Source organism: Sminthopsis crassicaudata, chromosome 4, assembly GCF_048593235.1.
Source record: "Sminthopsis crassicaudata isolate SCR6 chromosome 4, ASM4859323v1, whole genome shotgun sequence".
NCBI lineage: Eukaryota > Metazoa > Chordata > Mammalia > Dasyuromorphia > Dasyuridae > Sminthopsis > Sminthopsis crassicaudata.
Genome location: NC_133620.1, coordinates 242152492 through 242169040, shown reverse-complemented (window position 1 = coordinate 242169040; position 16549 = coordinate 242152492). Strand labels below are relative to the sequence as shown.

The 16549-nt window shown below is 30.1% G+C and overlaps 1 protein-coding gene across 46 annotated transcripts in view; it reads left to right on the top strand.

The window, feature by feature from the left end:
* The window catches only part of RIMS1 (regulating synaptic membrane exocytosis 1), a 621810-nt gene that overhangs the window by 377150 nt on the left and 228111 nt on the right, over positions 1 to 16549 (top strand). For 45 of the 46 annotated variants that reach the window (XM_074310533.1, XM_074310539.1, XM_074310538.1 and 42 more), the window contains 6 exons: positions 1347 to 1414; positions 1999 to 2109; positions 4580 to 4679; positions 8136 to 8259; positions 11941 to 11987; positions 13949 to 14061. In XM_074310533.1, the coding sequence (XP_074166634.1) occupies positions 1347 to 1414; positions 1999 to 2109; positions 4580 to 4679; positions 8136 to 8259; positions 11941 to 11987; positions 13949 to 14061 (563 nt within the window). Of the gene's footprint in view, positions 1 to 1346; positions 1415 to 1998; positions 2110 to 4579; positions 4680 to 8135; positions 8260 to 11940; positions 11988 to 13948; positions 14062 to 16549 lie in introns of those variants that run through there. The other variant, XM_074310548.1, reaches the window with a different exon arrangement.

The window sequence follows — 16549 nt, the reverse complement described above, 5'->3', positions numbered from 1 at the left end:
TTTTGATAGGTGGATACTACTTTTTCTTTTTAAATAATTTCCTATCTTTGATACCATCCTTCCCAAAATTTCTTTTTCATGATCTATGAAGGAATCTGATTTACATACTTTCCAATATTTAGTCAAGAATCCCAACAGGTGTATCTCATGCTCCAGTGTGACTCTCTATTTTCTTCATTGAACTAATCTGATACTTAATGGATTTGTTTTGTTTTCACAAAACACAATTCCCAGCAACATTATTCAATGTGCTCTTTTCTGCTTTTCTTTCTCTAAGAGACCCATTATTTACAAATATCACTTATATACTTATTTGAGATCTTGAAAAAAGTCCCTAAGTTTTATTTCCTTTTAAACTGGGTCAATAATTTTTAATTTAAAATATTTAAAATTTAATTTAAATGTTTTTATTTAAAATTATTTTTATCTTATCAATTTTTTTTGTTTTGTTTTTGTTTTTGTTTTTGTTTTTGTTTTTTTCTATCAAGTTTCTTTGGGGCAGCTGATGGTGCAGTGGATAGAGCACCAGCCTTGAATTCAGGAGGACCGGAGTTCAAATCTGGTCTCAGACACTTAACACTTCCTAACTGTGTGACCCTGGGCAAGTCACTCAATCCCAGCCTCAGGGGGGGAAAAAAATCTTCCTTTAAAAAAAAAAAAAATCTTCTCTATCAAGTTTCTTTTTCTTTTGTTCATCTCATCTTCTTTTCTTCTTTTTTTTTTTCTCATAGAAAAGCAAATAAACAAACAAAAAACACTAAGACCCTGCACATATATTCTTTCAATATTGGTCTTCTAATGATGAAATATTTAAGTGCTTCATTCCCTTTATGGGGAATCTCAAAATATCTCAATAGATGCTAAGATAATATTGGCATGGGTATTTTTAAAAATCATTTTCATTTTATTTTTATTGGTGGATCATGTATACTTCCCAGAAATAAGTATGATATGAAACTGTTGCATTTGGAAATGACAGGACAACTTCAAAAAATGATAGTGATGTCATAGATGATAAAAGCATCAGATAGGGAGTCTGACTTTCAATATTCATTTCAATAATCTCAATTAATAGGATAGAGGCAATTCCATAAGAGTGAAACCAAGCTTCAATTACTGAATCCATTCTTAGTAGCAGTCCCTGTCAACTTATTTTCCTCTAATTTTTATATTGCTTTGTACAAGTATCTTCTAAACCTCAGTATTCCCAGATTACCATAGTTTTATGGGTCAAGGAAGAGGACAAAATTAAGGTAATTACAATAATAAACCTAGAGGAAACAACACATATTGGTGTCTTTTCCACTTTGAGAAAGTACGCATGTCTTTCTGCTTATGTTCTTTAGGTGACTTGGATTATTACTGGCTGGATCCTACCACGTGGCCCAGTAGGGAAACATCTCCTATAAGTTCGGTAAGTGATAGAGTGAAATAGACTTTTCAGACTTCAATTAACTTCTGGCTGATCATTAACCTTGATCTTATTAATATAGATATTGCTATTGTTTTGTCTCATTATAAAATTTTTAGTATGTTAGGAAATTTTATATTATTTTACTAAAGAGATCTAAGTATGTGGCTTTGAACAACACCATTATTACCAAACTCTGGATTTCAAAATTTTAAAGTAAAAGAAGGTCCTTAAATAGTTAGCTCCAGTTATTTAATCCATTAGTTTCATGAACTCTATAAAGCAAAATATTGTAAAAAATCAATGTGTTTCTTGGAAAAGAAGATAGGTTTTAAACATTTAGAGTAACTTCATTTCAAACATGTCATACTGTTAATGAGATCATTAATTAAATTGAGTTTGATAAATGTCTACTGTAAATAATATGTAATCAAATTTTAATAAACCTAGAAACAAGTTTTACTTATACAAAAAAAATTAATTGAGGTAGTCACAATTATACTGTGCTATGTATCATATTGATTTTTTTCCATGTGTGAAAAATCCATCAATATATCCACTTTTTCTTTTATTCTCACTTTTAATAGCATCCTGTAACGTGGCAACCATCTAAAGAGGGTGACCGATTAATTGGACGAGTTATTCTTAACAAGAGAACAACCATGCCCAAAGAATCAGGTGCACTACTAGGATTAAAAGTAAGTATCTTGTAAATACATTTTATAAGCAACTTTTGAGATATATTATAAATTAGGTTATTCAATATTTCTGGCAAAAAATTTTTAAGTTCCTTCTCAAATTTTGTTTTCTATGATGAAAAAATATGTCTATTTTATATATCAAAATGTACAGGAAGTTTAAAATTTATTTCCTTTTAGTACATGAATGCATTAAAAATGCAATAAAATAAAGGAAATTAAGAATATTTTAAAGCAAACATATCTTGGCAGGAAAAAGTTAATAATGTAATGTTAAAGAGAATATTGTCCAAGTTCCAGTTTTATTAAATTTTTCCAGGTAACATGAAAACATTAATTAGTCAGTTAGTGTTTACCTTTCAATTAGTAGCAATTCTATAATTGGGAAGAAAGCATATAGTTATACTGGTTGAGGAAGGTGGTATGAAGAATAATTTTCAATAATTTAATTTTTAGGATGGCTCAGATTATGGCAGTAGGAAATGATCAGTATCTTTAGAATAAACTATATATGTATAGCTCATCAAATGCAATTGTAAAAACTCATATTCATAGAGATAATTATTGAGATGTCTTAAAGTCAATATTCTTGAAGTTATATGTTTTGTTATTCCTCACACATAAATACAATAAATTGTTTATGTAGCCAATATAATAATAATAATTGGGAGGATTACATAGTTAGCACTTCCTGCAAAATTGGGATTTCAGTAGGTCACTTTCCTGGAAAATAGATTTTCTGTATGAATCTTGGAGATTTCCTTATTTGTTCTCAAAATTGGAACATTAAATTCCCATATTTGGGGAAAAATATGAAATTTAAAGAAGTGTGTTGCTATGTGGTGGTACAATGTTTAAAGGAAGATATAAAGAACTTGGTAGTATTATGGAGAAACATTGACAAGTTAGAGTGAGGTATATAATGATCAGATTTTAACTAGCCGTTCTTATTTTAGGATTAGAGAGGAAGGAAGAGAAGGTGTGGAGAAAGACCTAGGGAGAAATAGACTTCTGGGCCCAAAGCTCCATGATAGTAGAAGGGAGGATTATGGGAAAGAAATGATGCCGGAGATTATATAAGAAAGAATCAACTAGAAATTCCACCTGAACTTTGCCTTCAGGGTATCTGGACACATTGAGTTAAGTGTTGTTTCCTTGAGTGTGGTCAGACTAAAGGTGAGGTCTGTCATATCCTTTAAGAGAAGAGAGAGGAGTTGGTTGAGGTCCAGTCTCCAGATAACTTAAATAACCACAATTTCCTTGTTGAGTATTGATGAATGTGCATTTAGGAAATAGAGAGAGGGAGAGAGACAAAGACAGAGAAGAGTTGATTCCAAGAAAGGGGAGAAAAATTATCTGGAAGTTCTGAGGAGGTGAAGGGTTGTGAAATAAGCTTAGGGGGAGTACCACTATAACTTTAAAGCAAGATTTACTTTTAGTTAGTGATTCAGGTAATTATAAGAATTATTAGCAGATTTAGTGGATAGAAAACATCTATAGAATACTGAATATGTGATTTTGAATTCTATTTCTAACACATATTATCTGTATGATGATAAGAAAGACACATTTATAGTTTTAAAGTGTTGCCCATGGAATTGAGAGGTTAAATGCCTTGCCTGTAGCCACACACACAGCTAGTGTGTGTCAGAACAAATTGGACCTCAGACTGCAGTCCAATATCCAATCAAACCCTTTACTATCTTAGGTAATTTTCAACAAATGGTTCAATTCAATTTACTAAGCACATTATACTGAAGTAATGCATAGAGGCAGATCTAGGACAAACCTTTTTTTTGTCAGGAAGACATGAGTCCAAGGCTTACCTCTGATATCCACTGGCTGAGTGACCTAGGAAAGATATATTTAATCTCTCAGTGCACACCTCCCAACCCAGATAAATCTCTAAAATTATACATTGTATGAGAATTGTCAATCCGAATTTATACAGGGACTTTTTTCATTATAAGTTCTCCATACTTCAGAATCGAAAAATCTGGATCAAAAAGAAAAGAAACAAAAACCAATTAGTATCCAATTAATAATTGATACTCTAATAATGGATTGAAAAGAAATTAACTAGACCTAGAAATAGTAAATTAGACAATTACTATTTGACCACTTAAAAGATCTGAGTTGATTTTTTTCATTGTACAAATTACTTGCTTTGCTTAGAAGGAAGCAAATAAAAAGAGCTATCATTTATCATAAGGTGATTTTTCATTGGGAAAACAAAATGCTAAATTCTTGGGGGTTTTTTTTGTTGTTGTTTTTAACTTAAGAAATTGTTTTGATTTTTCTAAGAATTTGATAAAAATCAAATAACAATTTTATTTCATATTATGAAGCATCTAAATAATAAAAATAATTCCTATGATTTTTAAATTAATATAGAGTGTAATAGTTTAACTGATAAACCTCTGTTTCTGCATTATTAGAATTGGAACCTTACAAACTTGTGATTATCTAGGTTGTTGGAGGAAAAATGACTGATTTAGGACGTCTTGGTGCCTTCATCACCAAAGTAAAGAAGGGTAGCCTAGCAGATGTAGTAGGACATCTAAGAGCAGGTAAAGAGATACTTTTTAAATGTATTTTTGTACATATTTAAAATATATATCTAATATAACATATTACTTTTGTTACTTCATTTTTAATTGTTAATGTTTTGAATGCTGAACAAATCATGTAGAAGAAAAATTAAGTATAAATATTTTTCAGTGAGCCAGGGGACAATCTATGAATGTTAGCACTTGCCAGTGGAAGTGATACAGAAATAAACTCCAGAGTATGCAATACTCTCATTCTTATGGACCAATGGCAGTCTTCTAGAAAAGAGTAATTTTCCCCTTATGGAGAGTCATTGATACGAAAGGAATGAATTGTCTTGATAGCTTCATAACATTAGTGCATGTTTCAATTAAGATTTAAATTTATGTGAAAATGTGCTCAATTTTTAATCATTTCCCTCAGCAGCCCCCTATTCTTCTACTTCAAAGAGTTGTTTATGTTATAAAACAATAATTGTACATGTAACAATAATACACCTCTGAACTTGCTAGTAAATATACCTTCTAAAGAACACTTGATATAGCTTTTCTGGGGTTTCCCACTTTTTATCCTTTGCATTTTTTAAGTATTCATAATATAACATGGAAATTGTAATCAATTTGATGGTTATGTGGCTTCTAGAATTTATGGCTGTGGTTAATGTTGCTTCCATTTATCTTATATATGATACAGTAAAATGAGCTGAGAAATCCAAACACTATCAATATTGATTAAATCTAAAGATATTTATTTCTCTACTTTTGACATACTGTTATTTTCCTTTCCTTTTTTTGTTGTTAGCTGATACAAGAAAAACATGATTGTTAACTATTTTGTATTTTTCTTCTTATTCTTTTAAATTAAAATTTTTGAGTTTTTGATGTGGGAGAAAAATAAGGAGACAATGAAGAATAAAGAGACAATAGTCACATAAAAAAAGAGCATTGATTTGTTCTAAATTCACAATAGAGTTCTCTTAGAAAATATTTTAGAATACACTCTTTAAAAACTTTTTTTTTTTTTTTTTTTTTGTGGGATAAATGTTGCACGGTAATTACAAAGGAAGAAGCTGAGAATCAGAGATTTTGCTCTATCTGCTGTTTAGTTTGTGAAGAAGTGCTGGGACTCCATGCCAGTTCTTTTCAGAGACCAATTATGATGCAACATGCAACATAAGGAAGATAATCAATTTTTGAATACCCACATGTAGGCCACAAGCTGAGCATGTGCTAGTTTAGTGAATGGAATACCAGCCTCAAAATGAGTAAAGCCTGACATACAGCTTTGCCCTGTCTAAGAAAACTCAATGATAAAAATCTTGATTTTCAGAAGATATCAACCAAGCAGTGATGTCCATTGGGCATTGAAAAAAGATCCTTCTTTTTTTGGGAGGAATCTTACAGGTTTCCTTTAAATATCAGTTCCCCAGTGTTTTTGTTTTTGACAGCAGTTTGTCAAGGAAAAAAAACCCATCAAAAATGATAAAATTTACTGCTAATATGCATAAACAATTTAACTATAGTCCTCTTTTTATAATAAGGGTATGTGATAGAAAGGAGGATAGGGAATTTACTTGCAATTTTATTGTTAGAACTCCCAAAGGTAAAAATTCCCTCTACAATTCAAGTTTGCAAGTTTTCTACAAGTTATAGTCTAAGAGATATGCCTAACTGGGAAGTTTCATGACTTACCCAAAGTCAAACACTTAGTAAGTAGGTGTTTGAAAGATAGAATTTTTTCCAGGTCTTCTTGGCTCTGAGATCAGTCTGATAACCAATTTGTCATGGTTTCCACTGTGGTAGTAAAATGCACATAAATACAATACTTTAAAAAATGAATTATGCTTTCCATTTCACAATTCCAATGGTGTTTTATCTAAGTAGAGTTTTACCTTATCTATTTTATTCACAGTAATCTATGATCACTAATTGCTTTTACTTTTACATTTACTGCTTTATATTTCCCAATTAAATGGTCAATGAAAATGAGCAATGAAATTCACTAGGGGGACCTTGATGTTTAAAGGTAATTTTCAAAGAGCCTTTTGTAAAGGGAAGGATTATTTTTGTTACATTATTAATAAATCCCTAATATACTTTTCCATATCAGCTTCTCTCAAAGGGTACACATAAGGTCCTTTTAAAATAATTATCATAATTGATTTTTTGTTTGTTTTTAAATGTAACTGGGGGAAATATTAAATAAAATAGATAAAATTTTTAAATTAATTATCATATGGAGTTATTCAATTGCTACCATTTCTTCAATAATACAAGATAAAAAGAAATGGTTTCAATAAACAGAAATAGCATAATGCTTTTCAAATTTGTCTTAGAGTTTCACAGTTTATAAGAATTTTTTTTTTGAAGTTAAATAACTTCTGATTTCTTTTAGGCTTAAAAGATTATGATGCATTAGTGAACCCAATTTACCATCAATTATAGAAAAGTCAGTTTTTTCCATATCACATTGGGGAAGAGCTCATTTAAATCTGAAAAAAAAAAAAGATCAAATGTATATTTATATAGATTTTTCAAATGAAAGATTGTATGGACTGTTAAAAATGTACTTTTAAGTGCCTCCAGATTATTTTTTATTACTTTTCATTTAGGAGAAAAATTCATTAGCTCTCACGAGTATATTAAATAAAAATGTTTAAATTGTATTCTGATGTTGAGAACTCCTTAGTTTATTCTTAATAAAAATATTTTCCAATGTTTATGTTGATTTATATTGATGTTACTTCAAAATTACTTTTATAAAACATTTTATTTTTGTAACTTAATTCTAACAAAATGATATCATATGTAGAATTATGTATTTTTAACATCTGGAAATGGGTTAGCCCTCATGCAACAGTTTTACATCCGCTTGCTTCGTTATCTTGCCATAGCTACCTAGGTTAAACTGTTTGTGGCCTTAAAATCTTTTCACTCATCTTTATTCTTTTGTGCATCTGGCGAAGACTATATAGCATCTTAGGACCAGAAATTTTGCACTTAGCAATATTATGTGCTGTTGAAAAAAACAAAAACAATTTTAAAAAAAACAGAATACTAGGATTTGTGTGTAAAAGTCTAGTTGTAATTGTATCCTCACCCAGAGGTTGTGATATTTGCTGCCTAAAAGATCCCTTCAAGCTGAAATATGCTAATTCCATCTGTAGGACAAGGCAGCTGTTTTGATTATTGCTGATTCATCTAAAATATATCAAGAACATCATGTATCATATTGCTTGCAAGAGACTGCAAAATAAATTAGTAAATAAATAAATAAAGTTCTTAGAGGCTTGGAAATTCAGTTTAACAAGTTTCCATGGTGTGAGACTTTGTTTTATATTAGTGGAGCTTAGCTAACTAAAATATATTTGTATATGTTTTGCATTATTTGTTTAAAAAGTTTTAAAAGATAGAAAAGAAAAAAAAAAGAAAAGAAAAATCATAAGGTAAAAAAATACCCTTTTTTTTAAATTCAAGGGGATGAAGTTCTAGAATGGAATGGTAAACCCCTGCCTGGAGCTACAAATGAAGAAGTTTACAACATTATTTTAGAATCAAAATCAGAACCTCAAGTTGAAATTATTGTTTCAAGGCCTATTGGGTAAGGCTAAAAAAAAAAACTTGCTTCTTAAGTTTAGTAAATTACATGTATTAACAGGGTTTTAAAAAGAAGTTTATACATTCATATAATACCTGTTATGTGGATGATATTTTCTTCAAATATGGGCACATATACTGGATTTAAAAAAAAAACAACAATTCTTTAGAACTATATACTGATTTTTTTTTACTACACTTAGAGGATTTAAGTTCTGATAAGGCTAAATGTCACAGAATTATGAGCTTATTTTTATGAAATGAGAATGAAATCCATTTCCAAATCACACATTATGGACTCCTAGTAATACAAATTTTGTCCTTTGTGTTACTAGAAAAAGGGGGCATCCATTAATTCTACTTGCTATGGACATTGAAATTTAACAATTTTAGCCTAATGCCATAACAAACCTTTTAAGGTAATAGCTTCTACCTCTTTAATTTATAGACTATAAGAAAAGAATGCTTTATTGTATATCTTTACATAAGGATTAAGTATAGATTTCTTTTAAAGGTAGATGATTTTGTAAAAGATAAAAAAGACTTGTTTTTCAATTTGAATATTTTAAATGTTAACTCTATAAAAATAAATAACATAATTCAAGTAAATCCAATAACTTAACAAGCATTTTAAGTGCCTACTGTATGTCAGGCACTGAACTAGATGCTGAGGATGCAAAGACAAAAATAAAAACTGATCATGCCCTCAAGGAGCTTACAGTCTACTCAAGAAAAATGAAATAATTTAATTTTGAGAATCAAATTTGAACCTGCGTAAGCTTGTTCTGAAATATAGCATATTTTTATTCTCTATGAATAAGAGATATGTCCCAAAAGAGGTGCATAAATGCCATACTGGTCCAACTTTTATCTTTTTTTTTTTTTTTTTTTTTTTTTTTTTTTTTTTTTTTTAGTTAAGTATGACTACAGTGTTTAGAGTGATTATTCTTTTTGATCACCTACAGTTTGAGATGACATTTTGAAGTTGCTGATTACAACTCATTTAATATTTGAGCACATTGATGGAGAAAAATATTTTCTTTACATTTTCTACTTTGTGTATTGTTGGGCTACAGCTCAAAATTTTGCTGAAAAAGTACCTATGTAGGTTAAATTATTATTCTTTTCATGGATATTTGCACTATAAAACACATGTACAAACACATTATTATTTCAAATTGTCAAATAATTGAACTATATTATCTATAATCAAATATATTGACAATATACTTCTAGTTTTCTTTAAGTAAAAATGAAAATTTAAAAAAAATAAAGTCAAGGCCTTGTTAGAAACCAAAATTTAAATGATGACTATATAGAGTACAACAATAAGGAATTTTGCAATAGTATTATGCTTTCTCTCTATCCAGATTTCTAGCATATTATTAATATATAATTTATATTAGTTTTATATTACATGTGTTCTTGAGCTGAGGCAAATATGGGGCTGGGAAAGAGGTAAGTAATTTTGGAAGAGGGACTGTAAATATAGAAATAAAGATGAAGGAATTATATGGCAAAGATATTGCCAAAATGCATTCAGGTGGTCAGGGCTACTGAAAGAATATATCTAAAGTATTATTGATTCTTGGCTATTTACAATCATAAAAGACAACTAAATCACATTGTAATAATATAAAACTGGTATAATCAAAAAATTAAAAAGAAACTATTGACACACCAAAAATTAGTCCTGTTAAAAATATAAAATCAAAAGAATATATGGAAATAGACATCTTTGTAAAGGTACCTTCATTTTCTATCCAAAGAAGAAATTACAGAAGTATTAGAAGAACACATTTATTATAGTTTAATTCAAAACTGTTAATGACTTTATAAAAGGAGATAAATATTTCTTCAGAGACTTTTATCAGATCCTGATTAAAGGATAACTCTGAGAATAAGTTCAAATATATCTTTTGACTAACTTATAAGAATAGTTTGATAGTGGAAAATTTGATATATTGGCAATATCTACCATTTTGTTACATAGATGGATGTCCTGAGGTGCTTGGTTCACCTGCAATTTCATAATAGTTCTCAGATTTTTCCAACATATGTCATCAAACATATACTAACTAGAAGGATTAGCAAAGTAACAACCATTAGGTCATTTTTGAAAAAGATTTACATTTAAAGTGAAAATAAAGCATTTTGAAATCCTGCCCCAGAATCTTTAATAAATTACAGGTTCGTAATAGTATTCTGTGGTCTAGATTTCATTCTTTAATACTGCCATTCAAATTAAATTTTCCAAAGACTCAACTGACAATTTTACAGAGCACTGATTTTTAAGGTAACTCCTATCTCATTTGAATTAATAAGAATATAGTTAATCTTGACCTAGCTATTAAATGTAGGCCATTTGAATAAACTATAATAAGATATAAAGATAAATTCTATAATTCATGAAATATTTAAAATCTTGACTGGACCACAGCATCATCCTAGAGGCAGTTTTGAAAGTGTGTAGGAGAAATAAGATAATTATTTTCATCTCATCAAAGGCAAGATGTGAGGAGAAATAAGTTATTAGAGATGAATTAAAATTTCTACTTTTGCTAAACCACAATGCATTATTGCATCTCGTTTAACCTGCTGATCTAATGTCAGAATATGAGAGCTGATCCACTAAATTCCTTACTTGTGAATTCATTCTGCAGATATTGACTTTAGGTAAGTGGTTAGGTTTTTTTGTTTGTTTGTTTGTTTGTTTTTTGTTTTTTTGTTTTTTTTAATACTCCACAGAGGATTATCTTTCTAGGTCCAAATTTCAATCTATTTCAATTAGTCATGTCAATATCAGTCTTCTGTGCTCTCCCGATAGCATTTTTTCCTTTGTTAAGTTGATTGTAATCTTTTTATAAAGCAAAATGCAAGTCATAGTTATAGGTAGTGGAGTACCTAGGTCCGGTTCATCAAGGATTTTTGTAGGTTATAATTAAACTAAGAATATGCCATATCAAATACTAGTCTTTCAAGAATAATATGATGATATTGAGATCTGTAGAATTTTACAATGGATTGAATGCTACTTTCTCATTATGTGGTAAATAGCCATACAATAGTATATTTAGGTATACTTCATATATAGAGTTCTCTCTATATAAGGCATATATGTAATTTTGAGCTTTTTATGTTGCAAGCTTGATTTTAATTTTCAAAGCACCTCATCATTTTCAGGCTTAACTTTGCCCACATCATCCACACTTTCTTTTTTGTTTTAATTTTAAAGATATTTTCCATCAGTTTCATTCAGTAAACTCTTTCAGATGTATTTGTAAAGCCTACTATTGAGTCACATAATTTGTCTCATTCTGATTTATCTTTCTAGAGTAACATTAGTATTAGCAGTACTTGAACATTTCTTGTTTCCAAAACCTACTGTTTTGGTAGTAAAAATATTGTGACAATGTTTGTCACAATATTAATGTGATTGTTGTCATTGTAAAAGAAAGTTTTATTATTTTGATCTTTGAGGTCTTCCTTTGGTAAATGCAATTTTGTGTAGTGTGTAACATTCATGCACATTAGTAGCTGCCTTTACAGTAACTGTTCCATTGCCACTCCTTTTTAAATCTCAAAAGAATTATGCTATCATATTGAAACTAAATGTAACTAAGAGACTTTTAGATTCATGGGCTGAATTTGGCTGATTTTAAAAATACAAACTGTTTCTTTTTAGTGACATTCCAAGGATTCCCGAGAGTTCCCATCCTCCATTAGAATCTAGTGAGTATGAAGACTTTTTTTGATTAATTCATTCATCTAAAATCATTCTTTCTATTTTTAGAGTTATATCTTTTGAATTCATTTACTACCCCTCTCTTAATTATTGAGAACAAGAGAATGGATAGTTGGTTCAAGGACACTGGCATATAGGCAAGTAGAGGCCCATAAGCCATGACTAAATATGGAGATAGAATGTATTGGGAGTACAGAAAGTCATGATTGTTTTTAGAGACCAATGAATTTCTACTTATTACAATTTATGGTCCCTTTTCTCCCCATTGTGTGTAATTATAGGCATATACTTTAATAATGCTTTTTCCCTCAAAGTTAATATATCTAGCACTGGAGCATTATTTTTCATGCATGAGAAGAAACCCTCTCTGTCAATGAATATTAGCAAGTAGGGCACTGAAAAATTACATGACTTACAATTTACTCTTTTATATAATATAGAAAAGCATACTGACCCTCCCTTATCCAACTAAATTATTTTAGTGAGAAGGAGTTCATTTTAAATGAGGATTCATCTTTTATTCTTTATATCTCATCATCCTTGTATGTTAAACATGGAAGGTGACCAATAAATATTTTTAAAAGGCAGGTATGAACAAAATAAAAAATGAAAACATGAATGAAAGTGTTTCTTATAAGTTTTTATCCATTTGATAACTATAACATAGACCCCAGGGAAAATTTATAATGAAGATTTACCAATTTTTCTATTTCTATTTATCAATTTTTCTATTTCATAACAATAAGGATAATATTCCATTTAATCCTCATTCTGGTAATAATAACTCATATATCATAACCTATATCATCATTAAAGATACTTTTAAAGGGAAAATTTGTGAAATCATAAAATGTGACATTCAGTAAGATTGTGAATACATTTGAATTTGTGAAATATTTATCCTTACATTTCTAACCCACTCTACTCTGTGTACCAAATATCTCTAGATGTGAGACAGTTTTAATTAGCAACTCCCCTTGTTTCTGAAATATAGTCTATATAATGAAATATGATAAAAATCCAAATGAAAATTAATTTGAAACTTTAAATAGCATCCAAATACCCTTGGTTGATCATTAAATCCAAGTGTATAATAGAATCCAGAATTTTCCTTCATTTTTCAGAAACTACTTTTGTACTCTCTGTGAACCACTAGAGACACCATTTGACTGTAACCACAGATTTTAGAGATTTCTTTTGTAGCCATTCTACTAAGAAATTGAATAAAACCAAGAAAAGGATGAATAAAACTAAGATCATTTGCTAATTAGGAATTACATTTCCTGTCAAATTTATTACAATTTTACAATGAAGGTAACTCAGATCTAATCATTCTACCAATGTGATTGAATGAACACTTTCATTATCATTAATTGTATCTACCACCATCCTCACCTTCATGTATAATTGCCCTAGGTTCTGTTTAATGCTAATAAACATAAAGAATAGTACATGTAGCTAAAGTCTGGTAATTCAAAGTGAATGTTGAACTCATTTCTTACATTTTAAATATATCTCTTAAATAGTACCTCTTATAAATGTCAATTAACCATATTTAAAACACTCACCAAGAATTTCATAGTATGAATCTCTTGTTTTAGGTAGTTTTCCAAAATCAAAAAAATTATAGTATATAGTATATACCTGGTTGTTATTGTTTTGTCCTTTATTCTTGAAGAGCATTAGTGCCATGATATGCAAGTGAATTGGATTTAAGTGAGAGAGAACTGTCACCTGCCTCATTTTATCCTCCAGAGTTATCTGGGTCCAGTGGTCAGATATATGTTAGGCCAATTGGAGATGGCACAGGATGAAGTGGGAGACCTACGCCTTTGTAAGTTTAGGTCTTCAATAGGCATCAGTTGTATTTTAGAAAAATGTATTTGTTGTAATTTTATTTGGCCATATTTTATCAGGATTATCTTTTGTATTTTTTCTCTTATTTCAGGTTCAAGTTCTTTCGAATCTCAAAAGATGGAAAGACCTTCCATTTCTGTAATTTCTCCAACTAGTCCTGGAGCACTAAAGGATGCCCCTCAGGTCTTACCAGGACAACTTTCTGTAAGTAATTTTTTTTTTAATTTTTGATAATGCTTGAGAAAATTCATCATCATTTTTAATTATTTTAATTAAATTTTCTTTTTTTAAATCAATCCAAAAAAACCCCAAAATCCCTCTAAACCCTCCCAAATTGAGAAAGAAAGAAAAACAAAACCCTTTTAAAAACATGTATAATCAAGCAAAATGAATGGCGATATTGGTGCCAAAAAAGTTTCTATCTGTACACTGATTTCCTCACATATTAGGTAGTGGGCATATGTTTCATCACATATCCTTTGGAATTCTGCTTGGCCATTGCACCATCAGAATTTCTAAGTCTTTCTATGCTGTCAGTCTACAATAGTGTTGTAAGGATGTGTGTGTGTGTGTGTGTGTGTGTGTGTGTGTGTGTGTGTGTGTGTGTGTGTGTATATGGAGATATGAAAAGAGGGGAGAGAGACAGAGAGAGAATATTATTTTTTTCTGATTCACTTCAAACTGTATCAGTACAAATAGTTGGTTCCAGTTTTTTTCTGAAACCATGCCCTTTATAGTTTCTTCCAAAGCAATAGTTTTTCTACCATAATTATGCACCATGACTTGTTCAGTTATTCTCCAATTATGATGATTCTTCATTTTTAAATTTCTTGCTACCCCCCAAAATGATATATTTTTGTATAAACTTTGATTTTATTTTGCTCAGAATGAATTACCCCCTAATTTATATTCCTTTTTACTTATACTCCTCTCTTCTACCATCTGTTTTTTCTCTCCTATTACCAAGTTAAGTGCAATATTTTTCTGTACCCAAACTGTGAGTGTATCCTTCACTCTTTCAACCAGTTCAGATGACCAGTGAGGTTCAAGTTTCACCTATTCCTCCCAAGCATTTCTTATTTATAAATTTCTACTTTTGTACCTGAAATATATGAAACTTTTTAATCTCATTTTTCTTCTTTCTTAGTCTGTCTTAATATATTTCTCTTTCTTCAATTATTCCTTTAAGATCATCAAAACATGACAGAACCATTCCTAATCCTCTAAGTAGACTCCTGAAATAATTCTTAATGGTGATAGGATTGTCAGAGAACTTATAAGTATCTTCTCTGCCTATTCAAATGCAAAAAATTCACCCTTTAAAATTTTTTCTCATGGTTATGTGATCATGTTTATATTTTCATGTTTATCTTAATTTCTGTGTTTGCATTTCAAGGGTTTTTTGTAGCTCTGATATTTTCATAATGAACAGTGGAATTTTCTTTTATTTTATTAAAAATCCAACTTTCCCTCATCTGTAGAATTATACTCAGTTTTATTGTGTAACTTTTTCCTGGTTGTAAGCATATATCCCTTGCCTTCTGGAATGTGATATTCTACATTTTCTGCTCCTTTATTCTGATGGCTACTAAATTTAATGTGATTCTTAATGTAGATCCTCTGTAATATTCTTCTCTAAAATGTAGTATTCTCTGTTGAGGTTTTCTTGGGGTCTCTGGAGGCAGCCTTCGTTTCAGTTCAGTAATTACCACATGAGGTCCCAGGGATTAAAGTCCAAATCCTTTATTGTTATTGTCTCTTTCCAAGTCTTGTCTCCTTTCCTTCCACCTGGTTAGCTTTCTTATAGTCCAGATCCTTTATTATCTCCTTCCTGGGGCTGGGCAACTTCTGGAGAACCTTTCAGTCTCACCTTGGTTCTGAGAGCTTGAACTTCTGCCTGCCTTCTCTGGCTTCTGAATCTCCCTTACTGAATCCTGGCTGAGGCTCCTGGCTTATATATGCTCTCTTATCAAAGATGTGAATCTTGTAGAACTATAGTACATGTACTGAACTAGAGAACTGTTAAGCACCATGCTAAATTAGATAACTATTGTCTCTATCAATTCCATTGACTTAGTACCTTGTTTCAAGTTCTGGCCCATAACAATCCTCAATACTTGAATTCTTGCTTTCTGGTTGTATTTTCTGGACTCTTTCTACATTTTGGCCATAATATTCTGGGGGGATCTTCTTTTTGGGGTATATTTCAGGAGATACATAGTAGATCCCATATGTTTCTACTTTTCCCTCTGTCTCTAAGGAATCTGGACAGTTTTAATATTTTTATGATTTCTTGAGATGAGTTGCCTGGGTTCTATTTTAAGTTGTGCCAAACTATTAATTTTCTTTACACTTCTCTTTTCTATAACTCTTATTTCTTTTCCACTTTTTCTTTCAAGAAATCAAATTTAATTCATAAAAAGTTTTCCCCCTTAAAATGTTTGATTCATCTTTTCTAAAAATTATAGTTTAACTTTTGCCCAAGCTATATTTATTTGTTTGTTTTGTACTTAATAGCATTTAGTTTTTTTTTAATTACATGTAAAAATAGTTTTTAACATTCATTTTTGTAAGATTTTGAGTTACAAATTTTTCTCCTTCCCTTCTATCCTTCTTCCCTCCCCTTTCCCAAGAGAACAGCCATTCTGATACAGGCGATACATGTAAAATCATATTAAACATTATTTCCATG